At 39.9% G+C, this 16,859-nt stretch overlaps 1 protein-coding gene across 9 annotated transcripts in view; it reads right to left on the bottom strand.

Moving 5' to 3' along the window:
• baz2ba (bromodomain adjacent to zinc finger domain, 2Ba) overlaps positions 1 to 16,859 on the bottom strand; it is a 142,946-nt gene that overhangs the window by 16,235 nt on the left and 109,852 nt on the right. For all 9 annotated transcript variants that reach the window (XM_088334203.1, XM_088334207.1, XM_088334206.1 and 6 more), the window contains 9 exons: positions 15,682 to 15,747; positions 13,775 to 13,915; positions 13,066 to 13,320; positions 12,693 to 12,916; positions 8,408 to 8,482; positions 8,106 to 8,334; positions 5,128 to 5,190; positions 4,869 to 5,013; positions 1,026 to 1,807 (listed from right to left, as the gene is read on the bottom strand). In XM_088334203.1, the coding sequence (XP_088190329.1) occupies positions 1,026 to 1,807; positions 4,869 to 5,013; positions 5,128 to 5,190; positions 8,106 to 8,334; positions 8,408 to 8,482; positions 12,693 to 12,916; positions 13,066 to 13,320; positions 13,775 to 13,915; positions 15,682 to 15,747 (1,980 nt within the window). The remainder of the gene's footprint in view (positions 1 to 1,025; positions 1,808 to 4,868; positions 5,014 to 5,127; positions 5,191 to 8,105; positions 8,335 to 8,407; positions 8,483 to 12,692; positions 12,917 to 13,065; positions 13,321 to 13,774; positions 13,916 to 15,681; positions 15,748 to 16,859) is intronic.

Consider the following 16,859-nt stretch of genomic DNA (forward strand, 5'->3'; position numbering starts at 1 on the left):
TTGAGTTGAGGACATTTTCACCCTGAATTGAACACAGAAATTTGTTCTAAAATACACCAAGCAAAGATTAACCCACCCTTGACAAGCCTGCACAATGTCTGACCATTTCTTCTGACAATTTCTTTTTTCTGCACTATGATGACTATGTTTGCACCAATGCATATGCTGACTATTTTTTTTGCACTATGATGACTTTTGCACCAAATGCAATATTGCACAACCCTTACGATACCAACGATATCACGATAACACTGTATGTAACATCCCACATGCCGACATTTCTTGCGTAAATACCATGTAAATTATAACTATAGCCTTATCCCCCTTGTTTTATAACCTAATCTTCGCTGTTCCTTTATCTTCTTGGCTCATACCTCACTGTGAATGTGTAAAACTGGAGTGTCATGCCCAATTTCGTTGTCACAATATGTTAACCCATTTTGTAACAATGACAATAAAGGTATATTCTATTCTATTCTATCTAACTAACGCTAGTATTCATTGCCCATGAAGGAGATGACCAGGGGCTACAAGTCGTGGGAAACTGCTACATTCAGGAGGGTTGTATTTTATCAGAGCAGAGACCTGGCTTAATCCAAGGATACCAAATGTTAGCATACAGCTAGCCAGCTGCTATCTAAATGGCTTTATTATTTTCGAATGATAAGCCCTCCAGGTTTGTTGTACTTTTATATACTGAGAATAAAGACCATTCATTCAACTGCAAATCTGTGCTTATATTTGTAGATTTATAGTTGTTATTTTGTTACAGTCATACACTCAGTCAGTAAGAATGTTATTTTGAGGCATGTTTGACCCTTGGGGGCTTTTATGAATGTGCGCTGCTATCTTGCTGATTTTCACGTTTCACGGGGGAATCTGGTCCCCATTAACTGCGATAACCAAGGGATTACTGTATACCGATGAAGATATATCTAGTTCCTCACATTTGGCATGTTTTAGAATTTAGGAATAACTTTCACATAAGATTGTTTTTTTTATGTGCATGTAGCTGGCAGCCTCACCTGCAGTGCTGTAATAGGGTAAGTGAGGTGGCCGGCCGGGTGGTGCGGGCTTAGCGAGGAAGATGCCGCAGAAGGAGTGAGTGGGAGCGCAGGAGATGCTGGAGGTGATCTGGCCTTGTTTGGCGTGGAGGACGCGTGGGGCGCTGGTTCAAGTGTGCCAGGAGGAGTTGTGGTAAGCGAAGAAAGGTCACAGGGGTTGCGGGGGAGCAGGCTGAACCAGTGTCCACTCTTCTCGGTCAGAACCCGAAGCAGCTGGTCATTGGGCTGGAGGGAGAGTTGTTGGGATGGGATTGGGGATGAGGCAAGAGGAATGTCCCCTGGGCTTTCGTGCTTGGCCGGCAGGCACCGGGCAGAAAGAGAAGCGGAAATCAGGCTGGGAACATTTAAAGTGTTATGACCGACAATTACAGCTGATTGTGCCACTGCTGGGCCTGAGGTATTGCGACAAAGGGAGTGCGCTGTCCCAGAAGTTGTGGCAATAGGAGAACACGTATGGCTGCCATTCTGTCCATCATAAGTGCTCTCCTGGTCCTCTGCCTTTTCTCTGGGAGCCACTGGACAGAGTTGAGGGACAAAACCTTGTTCATGGGAGAAGGTGGTTGGTGAGTCTGTCCTCTCTTTGTGCTCGTTCTCTTCCATCTGTTGTTGCAAGCCACGTGGAAGGCCAGAATGCAAGTCAGGTTTGTCTTTCTCCAGTTCAATCTCCGGAGGTTCATCCTTGACCTTCACTTCCTCTGCTGCTCTTCTCCGCCTCTGTCTTTCTTCCTCAAGTTCTTCTGGAGCTGAATGGAAAACACACAACACACCGCTATGATACCCATTAAAGTTTGACCGCCAAGCTATTATGGGACCATTTTGGGTGTCTTACTAGAAAAGTACAGTATTTTCCATACATTTGACAGATATTTTCATAAATATAGGCGCAATGGACTTTATGGGCTGTAAAACAACAGTAAGAGCTTCCATACTTATTTGTGTATAACCTTTACTTAGGGTATATATATAAATGCAATAAGTGATCAGTCGAAAAATTTTGACACATAAAACTTCAAATTGTTGTTATTGTAACGGGATCAGATCCCGGTGGTGAAAACGCACAAAGTTTAGCACTAGATAACTATTGATACAGACAACATACAAAAAAGCATTAGATTGAATCTCATTCTCACACTATTTTGCCAGAAACGAATAATAAAGAATGAAGAAAACAAAAAGTTGTCCTGAAAGATATAAATAAATGCAAAAAAACACGACGAGGGAAACAGCTCTTTGATGTATCCGATAATGAATTGGACTTTGCGTTTGTTTATAACTTTCAGGCCAAAATTTCACCATTCTCGAACATCCATTTCTGGCACCGTGAGTAAGAACTTGTGTGATAATGTGATGAATTTGAATGTCTTTTCATATGTCATATGCATCACTGGTGTTCTCGTGTCGGCGCTCTCACGACTGTAACCCGGGTTGGGTTGGATTCCTGTCGCATGTAATGCTTTGCAGTTATGGTCAGCTATGTTTTTCGATTGATCAATCATTGCACAAATACAGTATTATACCATACAACCTAATATAGTAATGCACACATATACAGGCAGTATGTATGCATTTCATGGTGTCTAAGGCCCACCAGATAATAATGTGCACTCTTACATTTCTGGCCAATTTGGGGTTTTTAGGTGCGCCTTATACTCCGGAAAATACAGTCAGTTTGTCAAGGGTGGGGATTTTATCTGTTGGCTCATTGAGCTGATGAAAATCAAGAGCAACCTTTTGATCATTATTATTTTTTATTGAACTGTGACTGCAAACTAAAGCTTAATACATATTTAAACTCAGGTATTTTTCCTGCATTGTAGGGGAAAAAAATGGTAATATGAATGAACGATTTTTGTTAGAGGTTACAAGCATATGCAATAAATATTATTCTCTTAGGAAAACATATAAGAAAATAAGATATTTAACTTGAGCAAAATTATCTAATATTTTATCCCTATAAATAAAACAATTACTTAAATCAGGCATGTCTATATATGCAAATTAGCATTTGAGTAAAGGGGGGTCAGTTACGGCCCGTGATAATATTTTTACTGGCTCGCAGCCTCTGTTATAAAGTTAATAATATTTAGCCCGCCCATTAGGTTGACCGCAGTATAAAATAAATTTGTACTTTTTTTTAAAATCCCCCTTTAACAGATGATTTCTTGGCCTTCTCTGATAATTTTAGCACACCCTATTTCCAACATGGCGACTGTAAATAAAACCTGCGTCTGCCTGTTTTGCCAAGAGACTGTGGCTGTTTTCAAAGAACATAATATCAAGAAGCACTGCCAGATAAATATGCTGATTATAAAAAGGTAAATAGAAACAAACGCTGTGAAAAGGTGAATCATCTGAAAGCTGTTGTACAGCAGCGCTTTTTCACGAGACCTTGCGGGTTAAAGGAAAATGCTAGAAGGGCGAGCTATGAAGTCGCAACACTGATCTGGAAGCACTGCAAACCTTTACAGAGGGTGAATTTATTAGACTCTTCAAAGAATTCCAGGCTGAATAGTCGGCCTTCACACATTTTCAGCTTACCAAATATGGCCCACTTTCTGAAAAGTTTAGCCACTCCTCACCGAAATTATCTTCCAGGACAAGAGATTTTACTTTTAACAGTTTTAACAGCACTTTTAAAGGTAAGCAATACAAAATAAAAAGGTAATATTAAAAAAAAGGTTATAATGAGACATTTGGGTCTCTTTTCAACCCTTAGAGATGAAAAAAAATCAAGAATTGTATGAATTATAAATTTACCTGCGGCCACGAATGACAAACATTTCAGAATGGTAAAACAGACCCCTCGAATTCGCGCTTCGGTTTTCTCTGGTTCGCTCCTTCGCAGATTTTGAATTGTCTCAATTGTCATTGATTTTTACGTAGCGTTAGTTGTGGTTAGAGAGAGCACTAAGAAAATGCTGCACAGGGCACATTGTGTGAGCGTGTATTGGGTGGGCTTGACTGTTTGCGTGCAAAATTTTGATAGATTGCTGTATGCTGTCAGTCAAACAGCTGGGGTGGGCATGCGCAGTCAACATCTTCAAATCAAAACAAACTTGTTAAGCACTGCAACCGCTATCTTTTAGCGGCTCGTTACACTGAAAAGAAATTCATTGAATGATTCGGACTCTGAGCAAGTCAGAAGAGCGCAAAGAAAAGCTGATCACAAGCGGGTCCTCATTGGATTGTTATCGGGTCAGGATAACGACTCAGACGATGTGAGGAGGGAAAGAAATAAAGAGGTTGAAGATCTGGCCTTTTGCTATGGCTAGGCTTAAAACTAAAATCCTTTGACAATACTGTATTTTAGCAATTCCAGATTCATTTACCATGAAATGGATGACCAGGAGGTACAACTCGTGGGAAACCACTATATTTGGGACTCGTATTCTAATCATCGCGAGGACTTGGTAGAAATCAAGGACACCCAATGCAGGCGTGCTCCTAGCCAGCCACTGTCTAAATTGCTTTCTTACTCTAAAAGGATATGCCCTCCAATTTCGTTTTACTTTTGTATAATGACAAACAACATCCATTTAACTGCAATTATTTGTTGTGTGTTATTATTTGTAGATCTATAATTATTTTGTTGCAGTGGTTTACTCTCAGTCAGTAATGACATCATTTTGAGGTAAGTGTAACCCTTGGGGGCTTTAATGAAGGTGCAACGCTACTCGGGGTACTTTCACTTTTCGCTCGTGGTTCTGGTCCCTTCTAAACGCGGAAAACCGAGGGATCCCTGTACAAACCAACAAGACTGCAGATGGTTCCATCAAAACTCGGTGTACATTGTACATTAATTACCTTCTCCACTCTCCATAGCTTCAACGAAGACCCCTCCACAGTGGGGAAGTACCCAGTATCTACGGCGGTAACGATCTTGGCCGTACATCATTGAGCGGAGGGAATGTGAGATTTCAAAAAGCTTTCTTCTTATCTGGTGATGTTGCTGAAAATGGAATTAGTTAATAAGCATTTTGACATATATTCCTCACCTGTCTTTTAGTTATTCAACAATGTGAAAGGACATGAGTCCAAACGGAAACATTCGAAAAATTAATACCTTAGCTAACTTCTCGATCTGCTTTTCTAGCTCCTCCACGCTTGTGGCTTGATCAACTTCATCCTGTAAATATAAAACATTGAATGTATTCTCCAAAGTCAAAATTAATATTGCATATATGCAACATCATCACTATAGGTGGGCCATAGGGTGTCTAAATTAAAAAAAAAAAAGATTATTGTATTTCTCTTTATCATTAAGACATTACCAATATCAAAAGACAAGTGCGCTTTACTTTAATTATCGCCAGTACAGTTAGACTACGTAGCTACGTGAACATTTTTACTATTGTGACTATGTCAATATGGCCACGCACTAGTGATTTGGAATTTCAGCTCTTTTTAGAGAAAAGGCTCTTTTGGCCGGGATCACCAAAATTAAGGCTCCCAAACTTTTCTCAAGATGTTTTATTTATCTTTTAAGGATGTATTACCAATTTTATTGAAACACTATGCACCAAATTATTTAATTTAAAAAATGTATTATGCTAATGCATTATAATAGCCTTTATTCTTTCAATATCCAGTGAACTTTTACCTAATTGAAACTTTCAAATTGTTAAGATTAAACCTCTGGTGGTGACCAGTCTTGAACGCCTTCAATAGAGACAGAAAGCGCGAGACAGGGAGAAAGAGAGTGAAAGAGAGTGAAAGAGAGAGTGAGAGATAAAAACAGAGAAAGACAGATACAGAGAGAGAAGGTGTTGGTTATGGAGAGAGGAATGGAGAAAGGTATACGAGATTGAAAAAGAAAAGTAAAAAGGCAGAGAAAGAAAGGAACAGAGACAAAGAGGAGGAAAGAGAAAGGCAGAGAAAGCGAGATAGAAAAAAAAGAAATACAGGCAGAAAGAGAAATAAAGAGGATTTGAAAAAGAGAAAGGCAAAGAAAGTGAAAGAGAGAGAGTGATAGAAAGCGAGAGCGCAGGAGCGAGTGTTTTGAAGGGCTCTCGTAGTTCACTTCAAAGAGCTGGCTCATAGAGCAGGTTCGTTTGCTAGCAACCCAGCACTACTACGCACGTGAATGGGAATTTTGGAGTAATATGAATAAATCTGTAAGGGATGCTTCTGGCGTTACATCTGTTTTGTGAATATTGCTAACATTTATTCTGTCTATGGTTTTAAATAATGAAGCTGTTGCTGGATGTGCTGTTGGTTATGTTCAACGTTTGACTGCTGTGGAAATAAATTTTGTGGGTAATAATAATTGTGCCCGCCTTGCATTTAATATGCCCTCCTGAGACTGATGTCCACCCTACATACCGTATTTTCCGCACTATAAGGCGCACCTAAAAGTCTTATTTTTTTTCAAAAGCTGACCATGCGCCTTATATATGGCTCAATATTAAATTCGCAAGGTCTCGCAACTACGGGAAACAGCCGCCGACTCCATTTTTCGCGCTGTGCATACTGGGAAATATTAAACGATTGGTAGTTGCCGGGGCTCGTGTTGTATTTGTTTACTAAGTGGCAAAATGGCTACCCCATTGAACTGCTTAATTCATATTCAACAAATACAGTATTTGTCTGAATCCAGGGTTATGACTGGTGAAGATGTAAAGCACAATTTACCTTAAACAAACGCAGAATTATTCAGAATGTCACGTTTGAGAGAGAGAGAGAGCGAGAGAGAGAGAGAGAGCGAGATTCTCTTTCATACGTGCATTTGTAAAAGAAAATGGCTCCTGTTAAGAGACACGCGTACAACGCCGAGTTTAAACTCAAAGCGATCAGTCACGCAGCACAACACGGCAATAGACCGGCAGCGAGAGAGTTAAACTTAAATGAATCGATGGTACGGAAGTGGAGAAAGGATGAAGATAAGCTCCGCCAAGTAAGGAAAACTCAACAAAGTTTCCGTGGCAATAAAGCAAGATGGCCAGAGTTAGAGGAGACACTTGAACAGTGGGTTGTTCAACAAAGAGCGGCAAGCAGAAGTGTCAGTACGATAACTATACGTATGAAGGCAACAGCGCTGGCACAAAAACACCGGACGTGTTGGATGGCCCATTCACTGAGATATGGTCAATTCGAACACAGCAGAAGAAGAATTCGAGGGATTCGTCGATGAGGAGCTTATAGAGTGATCTTTGTTTTTCTTTTGTGTGTTTACGTTTTACATTTTACAGTTATTATGTTATTGCTTTGCACTCGTTGTTTTTGCACATTACGAGTGTCACTTTATTGCGATTGCACTAACGTTTCATTTAAAATAACAGCATCAGACGTTTTTTTCTTTGCGTGTTGACTAAATGGACAAAAAATAAAATGATATGTCGATGTTGTTCAAAGATGTTAAAGATGTGTCACGAAAATGCTTTACCTCAGAGAAAATAATAAAACGGCTGTTTATTTATTTTGGGAGTGAATGGAGTTGTGGAAAGCTTGTTTGTTAATAAAGTTTGACCCTTTTGAAAGTTTTGTTGACATTCCCTTGAGCGTGGCAACATCTAGAGCAGACCTGGGCACTCCGGTCCTGGAGGGCCGTATGTTCAGCATGATTTTTGAGGTTTCTCTGATCCAATACGGGTGATTCCAATCACCAGTATCGTTAACGAGCACTTGCTAGCTTGCTAACGAGGTTATAATTTGTATCACCTGAGTTAAAGAAGAGCAAACTTCAAAATCTGGCAGGACGTATGGCCCTCCAGGACCGGAGTGCCCAGGTCTGATCTAGAGGTTGCATAAAGTAACTACATTCTCTACTGTAGTCAAGTCGTCGTCACATTTATTTACCGTAAATAGCCCTTAATCCCAAAAATGTCTCGAAGGACTGCACAGGATTACAATTACAAAATTGCACAATTACCTGATCTTAAACCAGCATGCACTTATAGCGCCTTATAATGGGGTGCGTCTTATGTATGGCATAAGTTTTAAAATATATCATTCATTGAAGGTGCGCCTTATAACATGGTGCGCCATATAGTGCGGAAAATACGGTACATGTATGTATGTTGTTGTGTTTTATTTTTTTTTTACCTCATCATATGTTTCCACTTTTTTAGCCTTTTTGATGTCATCTTCTTCCTCATCGTCATAATCATCAGCCTGATCGTCACTGTCATCGTCATCGTCTTCATCATCATCACTGTCCCCAAGTTTCCTCTTGCGTTTGATAGCCGAAGACGGCGTGCCCACAGACTGGTTGTCTTCTACACCAACGCTTGCTTCTCTCTTCCCAGTGCGTTTGGCGTAAATGGTTCTCAACCTGCAATGAAGAATACATTTCAAATGTTGTATTGTCTACTTGATGAAATTCATATATTGATGTTAAAACTTACTTTTTAAGTTTGCCCTCCATGATGATTTTATCCTTCCTCATGTTAGCCATCTGGTCCAGGCCCTTATCAATTTCACTGCAAAAAGGGGTTAAACATTTAGTATTGTTATGTAGGGTGTATTTTACTCCACCCTCTTTGTTAGTCTTCACTTGACTGTCAGGCTTGAGGATTAACAGAATGACATAGTTAGGATACAAAAAAGTGATTGAATTCCATGTGTTGCTAGAGATATATCTAAACTTGTTTATAAATTCCGATTTGCGTGCGTGGTGTGTGTTGGTATGTGGCTTATAGGCTCCGAAACGGCTGAACCAACTTTCAGGAAAATTTACCCAGTTGTAATAAAGACCTATGGGAGTGTTTTAGGTAGGTTTGGTGCCCAGGCACCTCAAATAAATATCTATAAAATTGAGAAACATCTGCCTTTGTGTTCAAGCGGCTGGCGAGCTGCATGCGGCCATTTCGGCTCACTGGCCTTCCTTATGGCTCTTTTTCAACAAACCATGGGCTTAACAGCACTTTTCTTCTTGTCTGCATTATATTTCTCCTTTAATGTAGCGCTCACTTTGTTAAATTGCATGAGCCTGCAGTTCTGTGAGGATGTTTACGTGTGTGTGTATATATATATATATATATATATATATATATATATATATATATATATATATCGGTGCACTTCTTTATTCGGGGACATTTAGTAAATTTGAAGGATTGTGTTTTTTTTTAATTTTGCAGTTAATTGTTGTTTAAAACCAACTAGATGATCACTGTCTTCATATGATCTTAATGTGTTCTAAAAAAGAGCTTATCTTGTCTGCCATGTGAAAGACAAAGTTTTACTTTTGCTTAATAAACAAGACTAAGTGGTTAAAATTTGAGACTTTTTGTAAGTTTACAAGAAACTACCTCCAATTATTTTTCAAGGTTAAATTTTTCATTTATCTCAAACAACATAGTGTAACTATTTATATTATGTTTATTTTGTCGTTTATCAGCATATTTGGTATTGGAATAGATGCAAAAGTATTTGAAAGTAATCAAGTTACTGCAATGTTATTGTAATCGGATTACATTAATCATCACATTTTTCAACAGGTAACTAGCAAATGTATCGGATCATATTTTAAAGTAACCCTCCCAACCCCCGTTGACTGATATGTTGGGTTTTATTGATCTCTGTTGAAAAAATTAAGCACACACACAAGATCACAGGGGTTCATGCAAGTTCACGCATTAAAAACAGGGACAGTTTCTTGTAGGTTATTTCCAAACAATATACCGTAAAATCCGGACTATAAACCGCTACTTTTTTCCCAACTGTTCAGCCCTGCGGCTTATTCAGTGAAGCGACCAATTTATGAAATTTTTCTAACATTAAGATTTAGACCGGTAGAATAAGTACGCCGAGGTAGACTGCATCCTCATAGTTTCCGTTCGAATTGTACGTATGACAAAGGTTCTTTCTTATAATGACGAAGATGCTCCAGAAAGGAAAGGAGCAGTACAGTAGGAAGTTGGAGAAAAAGCTGCAGAAAAACAACATTAAGGAGGTGTGGGAAGGGATGAAAACAATTACTGGCTGCAGCACCAAGCAGGGTGTGGCTGTGGATATAGATGTGGGGCGAGTCAGTTGAACAACTTTTTCAACAGGTTTGACCACTCCGCCTCATCCTCACCCCTGAGTACTGCAGCTGTCCTTCCCCCTCCCCCTCTGGACACTAGCATGGAAGACATCCCCCCACTAAAAATAACTGCAGCCCAGGTGTGTGGAGAGCTGAGAAGGCTGCGAACCAGCAAGGCAGCTGGTCCAGATGGAGTAACCCCCCGACTGCTGAAAGCCTGTGCGTCTGAGCTGGGAGACCCTCTACAGCGCATCTTCAACCTGAGCCTTGAACAGGGGAGGGTCCCTCAGCTATGGAAAACATCCTGCATCATCCCAGTCCCAAAGAAATCAAGACCTGAGGAACTCAACGACTTCAGGCCGGTCGCCCTGACATCACATGTGATGAAAACCATGGAGCGGTTGCTGCTGCACCACCTGAGGCTACAGGTCCGTCACGCCATAGACCCACTGCATTTTGCTTACCAGGACAAGGTGGGAGTGGAGGATGCTATAGTATACATGTTACACCGATCCCTCTCTCATGTTACACCGATCCCTCTCTCACCTGTATAGGGCTAAGGGGGCTGTGAGGATTACATTTTTGGACTTCTCCAGTGCCTTCAATACCATACAGCCTCTGCTACTGAGTAGGAAACTGACAGAGATGGGAGTTAGCTCACACCTTGTAGAATGGATTACTGACTACCTGACAGGCAGACCCCAGTATGTGAAACAGGGGGGCTGTACATCGGACACTGTGGTTAGCAGCACAGGATCTCCGCAGGGGACCGTGCTCTCTCCGTTCCTATTTACTCTATATACATCGGACTTTAAGTACAACTCTGAGTCCTGCCATGTGCAAAGGTTTGCCGACGACACTGCGATCGTGGGATGAATCAGAAATGGGCAGGAGGAGGAGTACAGGAAATTGATTCAGGACTTTGTCCGATGGAGCGACGCAAACCACCTGCACCTGAACACCACCAAGACCAGGGAGATGGTGGTGGACTTCAGGAGAACCAGAACTCACCCGGTTCCTGTAACCATCAAAGGAGAATGTGTAGAATTTGTCCAGACCAACAAATACCTGGGTGTGCAGCTGGACAACAAACTGGACTGGACTGCCAACACAGAAGCTCTATGTAAGAAAGGGCAAAGCCAACTTTACTAGCTCATAAGGCTGGCCTCCTTCAAAATCTGCAAAAAGCTCCTGAAAATATTCTATGAGACAGTTGTGGCAAGCGCCCTCTTCTATGCGACAGCGTGTTGGGGAGGCAGCGTCAAGAAGAAGGATGCCTCTCGTCTCAATAAACTGGCTAGGAAAGCGAGCTCTGTTGTGGGCAAAGAGCTGGACAGCCTAACAACAGTAGCTGAGAGACGGGCACTGGAAAAGCTGCGGTCAATCATGGACAATCCATCGCATCCACTACACAGCATTATCTCCAGACAGAAGAGCAGTTTCAGCGACAGACTGCTGTCACTGTCTTGTACTACGGACAGACTGAAGAGATCTTTTCTTCCTCATGCCATGAGGCTCTTTAACGCTACCCGGCAGAGTAAAAGCCCACAGTAAACCACACCACCTACATTGCATATTACCGAATCTTATTGCAATATGTATTCTGTATAGCACTATTTAGTTATTCTATATAACACGCTACAGTGGGCATTTGCACGTCACACTGGGTATTTGTATATTGTATTCTTTTTGTTTTATTATTGTATTGTTCTCAGCGAAGGGATGCTGCTGGAAATGTGAATTTCCCTTCGGGGATGAATAAAGTATCTATCTATCTTTCTTTGTAAATATGTGTAACCATGTATAATATGTATTTGCAACTGTATATTTTTGTAATGTATTTATTTTAGAGACTTATTGTGATATGCTTTCTACCGTCGAATCAAAAAGAAGGGGCGGAGCAAACGGTATATCTAATTGTTGTTGCAGCGGACAATAGTGGATATTCATTTTTCCCACCCTTAACTTTGGAAATATAAATTTTTTTCATTGGATTACTTTTAACGGGACCCGGCCTTTAAAGGTCTGCATTAAATTGTAACTACCGGTATCATTTTCCGTTCATGTTGCCGACTGTGGTAATTGCATTGAGTACTATATCTGTAGTCACGATTCGCGGCACCTAAAGTCAATTTCGGGATAAACTTGTTACTGTGTTACATGTTTCAAAGTGGGCTCATGCGGCCTATATAGAGGTGCGGCTTGTGTAAGGACAAAAACAGTAAATTCCGTAAAATATGGTGCGTGCGGCTTATAATCAGATGCGCTCTATAGTCCGGATTTTACGGTATTTCTATTCAGTCACTGATACACTTTATTATATAACAGGGACTTGAATTAAATTGAATATATTATACCATTCAGCTTCTTGATTTCAAAACAAGTTTGAACATTTAGTATTTTTTCCATTTTTACACGTCATTTGGCTAAAAGGATGATTCCAAATGTAATTTTTTGTATATTACAGGGTTGGTAAGTTCTTGATGTTAATTGTTACAGTTGAATGGATATCTGAGAATTTAATACCAAAAAAGTCTTAAAGTAAATGTTGCTATCAAACAGGATAATCAGAATTTCAAAACTGAAAAGGAAGGTCCCATCTGCAAGGGATTGAGAACCATTTATATTATTCTTCAAATCCCCCCCAAAAAAGTGTACTATACCTGATAACAACTTTGCTGCAAGCAAGTTCGTTTGCAAGGAATCCCAGAATGGATGCCTTTTGAGAAGGTGTGTGGGCCTGGAAAGCCTTGGTCTTCAGACTGAGGGCCAGTGGTGCCAAATCAGTATTTGCACAATGGGCCCCCATGTACATCTGCAGCACCTCAGACACATTATCCCGATTTATGCCGACGTTCGTCAGATGATCTCCCAGCATGGTCTTTGTCTAAAAAGAAGTATAAGAGCTTAACCTTTTTACCCCAAATTTGTAACTTTTCACACTTTAGGCTAAAACAATAAACATATTTGTTATTGAGCATGAAAGATGCTCAAGAACTATTCCAAACCACACTGCGGATTGATATTATGACTCACTTTATGTCCAGGAGGCAAACCAGGATCACATACTGCCAAAGACAGTAGTTTGACCAAGAGATCTTGAACGTGACCCATACTGTCGCCCACGTTGAGCAAGCCCTCTTGCAGCATACCCAGTGTTGGCACATCAGCATTCAAGTCCAAGCCTAAAACCTTTCCAAATCCTCGCAAGAACTGCATCAGCATCAAACAGTCTGACACAGCCCGTCCTGGAAGAATCAGCCCGGGAATTCTGGAGAATTCTGGGAGAGCCTGAAGAAGACAATAATGTTTTCAGAGTTAAAAAAAAGCAGCACTGTCTAATTTGGGGTGAAGATAAATCATTATGTAGTACTATCAGTCGCCACATGATGGCATGCGTATAAAAAGAATCAAGACTATGTTTTGTGGAACGGCCAATGAAATTATTTAGCAATAACAATGGAACCGTTTAGCAGTTTATCTATTCCAATGTTAACACATCATAGTATATTTTGGGTCACTGAAATAAAAGACAACATTTTCTGTTATACATGTTAATGGATCACTGAAATAGGTAGTTGCATTATGTAAAATTAGACCTGGTCTGTAAGGGTAAATAAAATAAAGGACATCAACTCTAAGCAACACATTTATGGGTACAGTGTCTCTTTAAAGTTTTCATAACCCGAGGCTATGTAAGAATGGATGTGTGAATTTTGTTGTACAAAAGAAAGATTGTTACTACCTTCTGGTCCAAAAGACACATGTCTTCATTTGGCTTCTTGAGCTCTCGGGCAATCTCTAACTCCAGCCTGCGTTGCTCCAGCTTGCGCTCTTTGTTGAGACGCTTCTCGTCCCTTTTTTCCTGCCTCAGGCGCTCACGCTCCTGGGGGAGTCCAGAGTCAGCAGAAGCATTAGGACAAAGTGTTTCCGCAGAATCGCGCAAGAGTACTTTTGAGCATGGTTATATATGTATAAACATATTAGTGTATGTGTGTGTGTGTGTGTGTGTGAGAGAGAGGAAAAATGAGTGTTAGATTGCAGCAATGCATTTGAAGAAAAAGTGCTGGAGGGTCACAGTCTTGGGAGGCAAAGAGTGAACTCTAATAGGAGAACATAGGGAGGCAACTAAAGAATAACGACTTCCTCTTTTATGGCATAGGGTAGGGACATCCAAACAGGGGCTATTTGAGCTTTCTTTTATGTCCATTATAAAATGCCGTTATGCTGTGGTGAAGTTGTTGCTAACGGGTATGATACTTTTGATTGTAACAATGACAACTACTATTGACCTAATTCAATATACTTTGGGGGGATAAAAACATACACAGGGAAGTATTTAACACCCACCTTCATCCAAAAAGGATTTACAGGCAGTTAAAAAAAAATAGATTAGACAGCTGCTGCATGAACAGCAATGAAGGCAAGGGCGTGTGCATAATCATTTCCACCTATTGCTCTTGCTTTTCTTTATGGAATCACTTAAAACATTTGGTGGGGATTTGAGTTCTAGAGGAGTGTTTCTCAACTGGTGAGTAGGGATCCAAAAGTGGGTCACAGACCTGTTTTAGTGGGTTGCAGGCCTTTGCTTTGGCATAATAATGCTAGATAGTCAAATACAATCTAACAGTAAATGCCGGTCGCTTCCTTCTGTTCAATTGGCACCGTCCTGATAGTTTTTGAGAGAGACCGCATCTTATTTTATTGTGGTTTTGTTAGTTTTATTTCCTTTTTCTTCTCATAATAAATGTCCCAAGAAAGTTAGTGATAAGGGAAAGGAATAGTAGAAAACAGTGACAACAACGATCAAGTCAAAGAAGAAAATGATTGTGAAATATGAAAAAGGTGTACCAGTGTCTGTCATGAAGAGCTGCTGGAAGGTACAGGAAATGGTTTAAAAATGGTTTTACCAGTATAATAAGCTTTATTATCTACATATATGATTGTAGATAAGTTTAGTTACAAATTTTATAAATATTTTGATACAAATTTCTTTTATAATTGAACCATTTTTAAAATATTGTTGAGGGGTCTGTTAAAGTGCTGTGAAAAAGTATTTGCCCCCTCATGATTTCTGTGTTTCTTTTGCGTATTTATTACATCATCAAACCAATATAATATCACACAGAGACAACCAAAGGAAAATCAAAATGCACTTTTGAAATGTTGATTGCATTTATTAAGGCACTGTGTGATATTGAAATTGGTTTGATGATCTGAAAACTCTGAGTGATAAATGTACAAAAAACACAGAATATATGAAGGGGCCAAATACAAACACCATTACGCTGCTTATGCAAGTATATACGGTACTTGAAGACATTTGGGTTTTGCTTGTCACTTTGTTTTTTGAAGGAAAAAAAAGGTGATTATATTCTATTATCTGTTTTAAGAAGTGGCTATGTTTTTCTTGATTTGGGGCACAGCTGGTCATTAGGGCTGAGTGGTGAGTCGTGATGTCATACCAGTTGATAACCACTGTTTAAACTATGTGTTAATACCATCAAGAAGGTGTATTATTTCCATGATGGTATTTGTGATTTGAGGATTTTGCCAGACAACCATTATTATATAAAAAACAGTGTTCTTCACATCATCATGTCTGTTCGTGTGTGTGTGTGATAGGTCTTTTGATTTTCCTCCTCTGACTACCTCTGCTTTCTTGCGAGCCTCAACAGCCTTCAGCAGCATAACATGCTGCCTCCTCCTCTCTCTCTCCTACAGTGGCAGAAAACAAAAAAAACGTGTACAATAACAGAGCCATCGCAAACAGTCCAGTCATGGCTGTACAATTTTAGTCTGTATTAATACAGTAATGCTCTAAATTCATTAGAGGCACCATACTTGGAACAAACACAATGAAGCTTCACATTTATACACTTGTCACATGTATGGTGGAAGCATTACGTGAAGAATACAGTAGTACAATGACAACCAAAAAAGCAACACAAATATGCGTTACGAAGATGTGATGACAGGCTCAAAAAAGAGAAGCAGCTGGAATCAGTGACGGCGCATCTAAGCTAAAGAGGATAGAATACAAGCGACAAAATATTGTTTGGCAGAAGATAATATATTGCATTAGTCATTGGCGACATTTATTTGACGTTTTGCTAATAATATTTAGTGGAGGGGACAACTAAAAGGAATGATGAGCTACAAACAGAGCAGTTACACTTCAGTGGATTTGGCAGCTTTAGTATTAGCGCAGTATGAGACTGCGGAGGATGAGACATCTATTTTGTTTTCTGGTGCATGATTCACAGTCTCCCGCAAAAGGCCACGAGAATCACAGATGACTATCATTTTATTTGATCTCTTCAGGTTTTCCCCTCGACACTATCAGACTGTTATTCCCATTGAGATCCACCAAAGGACACAATTACCACTAGTTCCGCCTGCCAAGCATATTCCCAGCATAGTGACTCAAAACGGTTGTGAGGATCATTTTAACATTATGATACACTTCAACAGCAGACTATGAGCCTGGCATTTCATGTGTCGGTTTAGATTTTTCACTGAAATAGAACATAGTCATTTGTTTCTACACCAGTAATACAGTGTTTTGTTGTTTCATACCCAAAGTAATACCTAATCAAACGTCTTTTTTTTGGGGGGGGCGCTTGTAATACGTTTGTGTGTTGCTATGTTTGGAATAAGTATGCATAATTAACAATTGAGTGTTGCACTAAGTTCATTTTTTAGGGAAAATATTGATTTGTTACATGAGTTAAATTCTTACAAATAATCATCTAGTTGATATTCTCATTAAGTTTGGTTTAACTTTTTGAGTGTTAAGATACAATCTTTATTTCCCATTTTATGACTCT

This window comes from Urocampus carinirostris, chromosome 4 (genome assembly GCF_059441175.1).
Source record: "Urocampus carinirostris isolate Australia breed hairy pipefish chromosome 4, RoL_Ucar_1.0, whole genome shotgun sequence".
NCBI lineage: Eukaryota > Metazoa > Chordata > Actinopteri > Syngnathiformes > Syngnathidae > Urocampus > Urocampus carinirostris.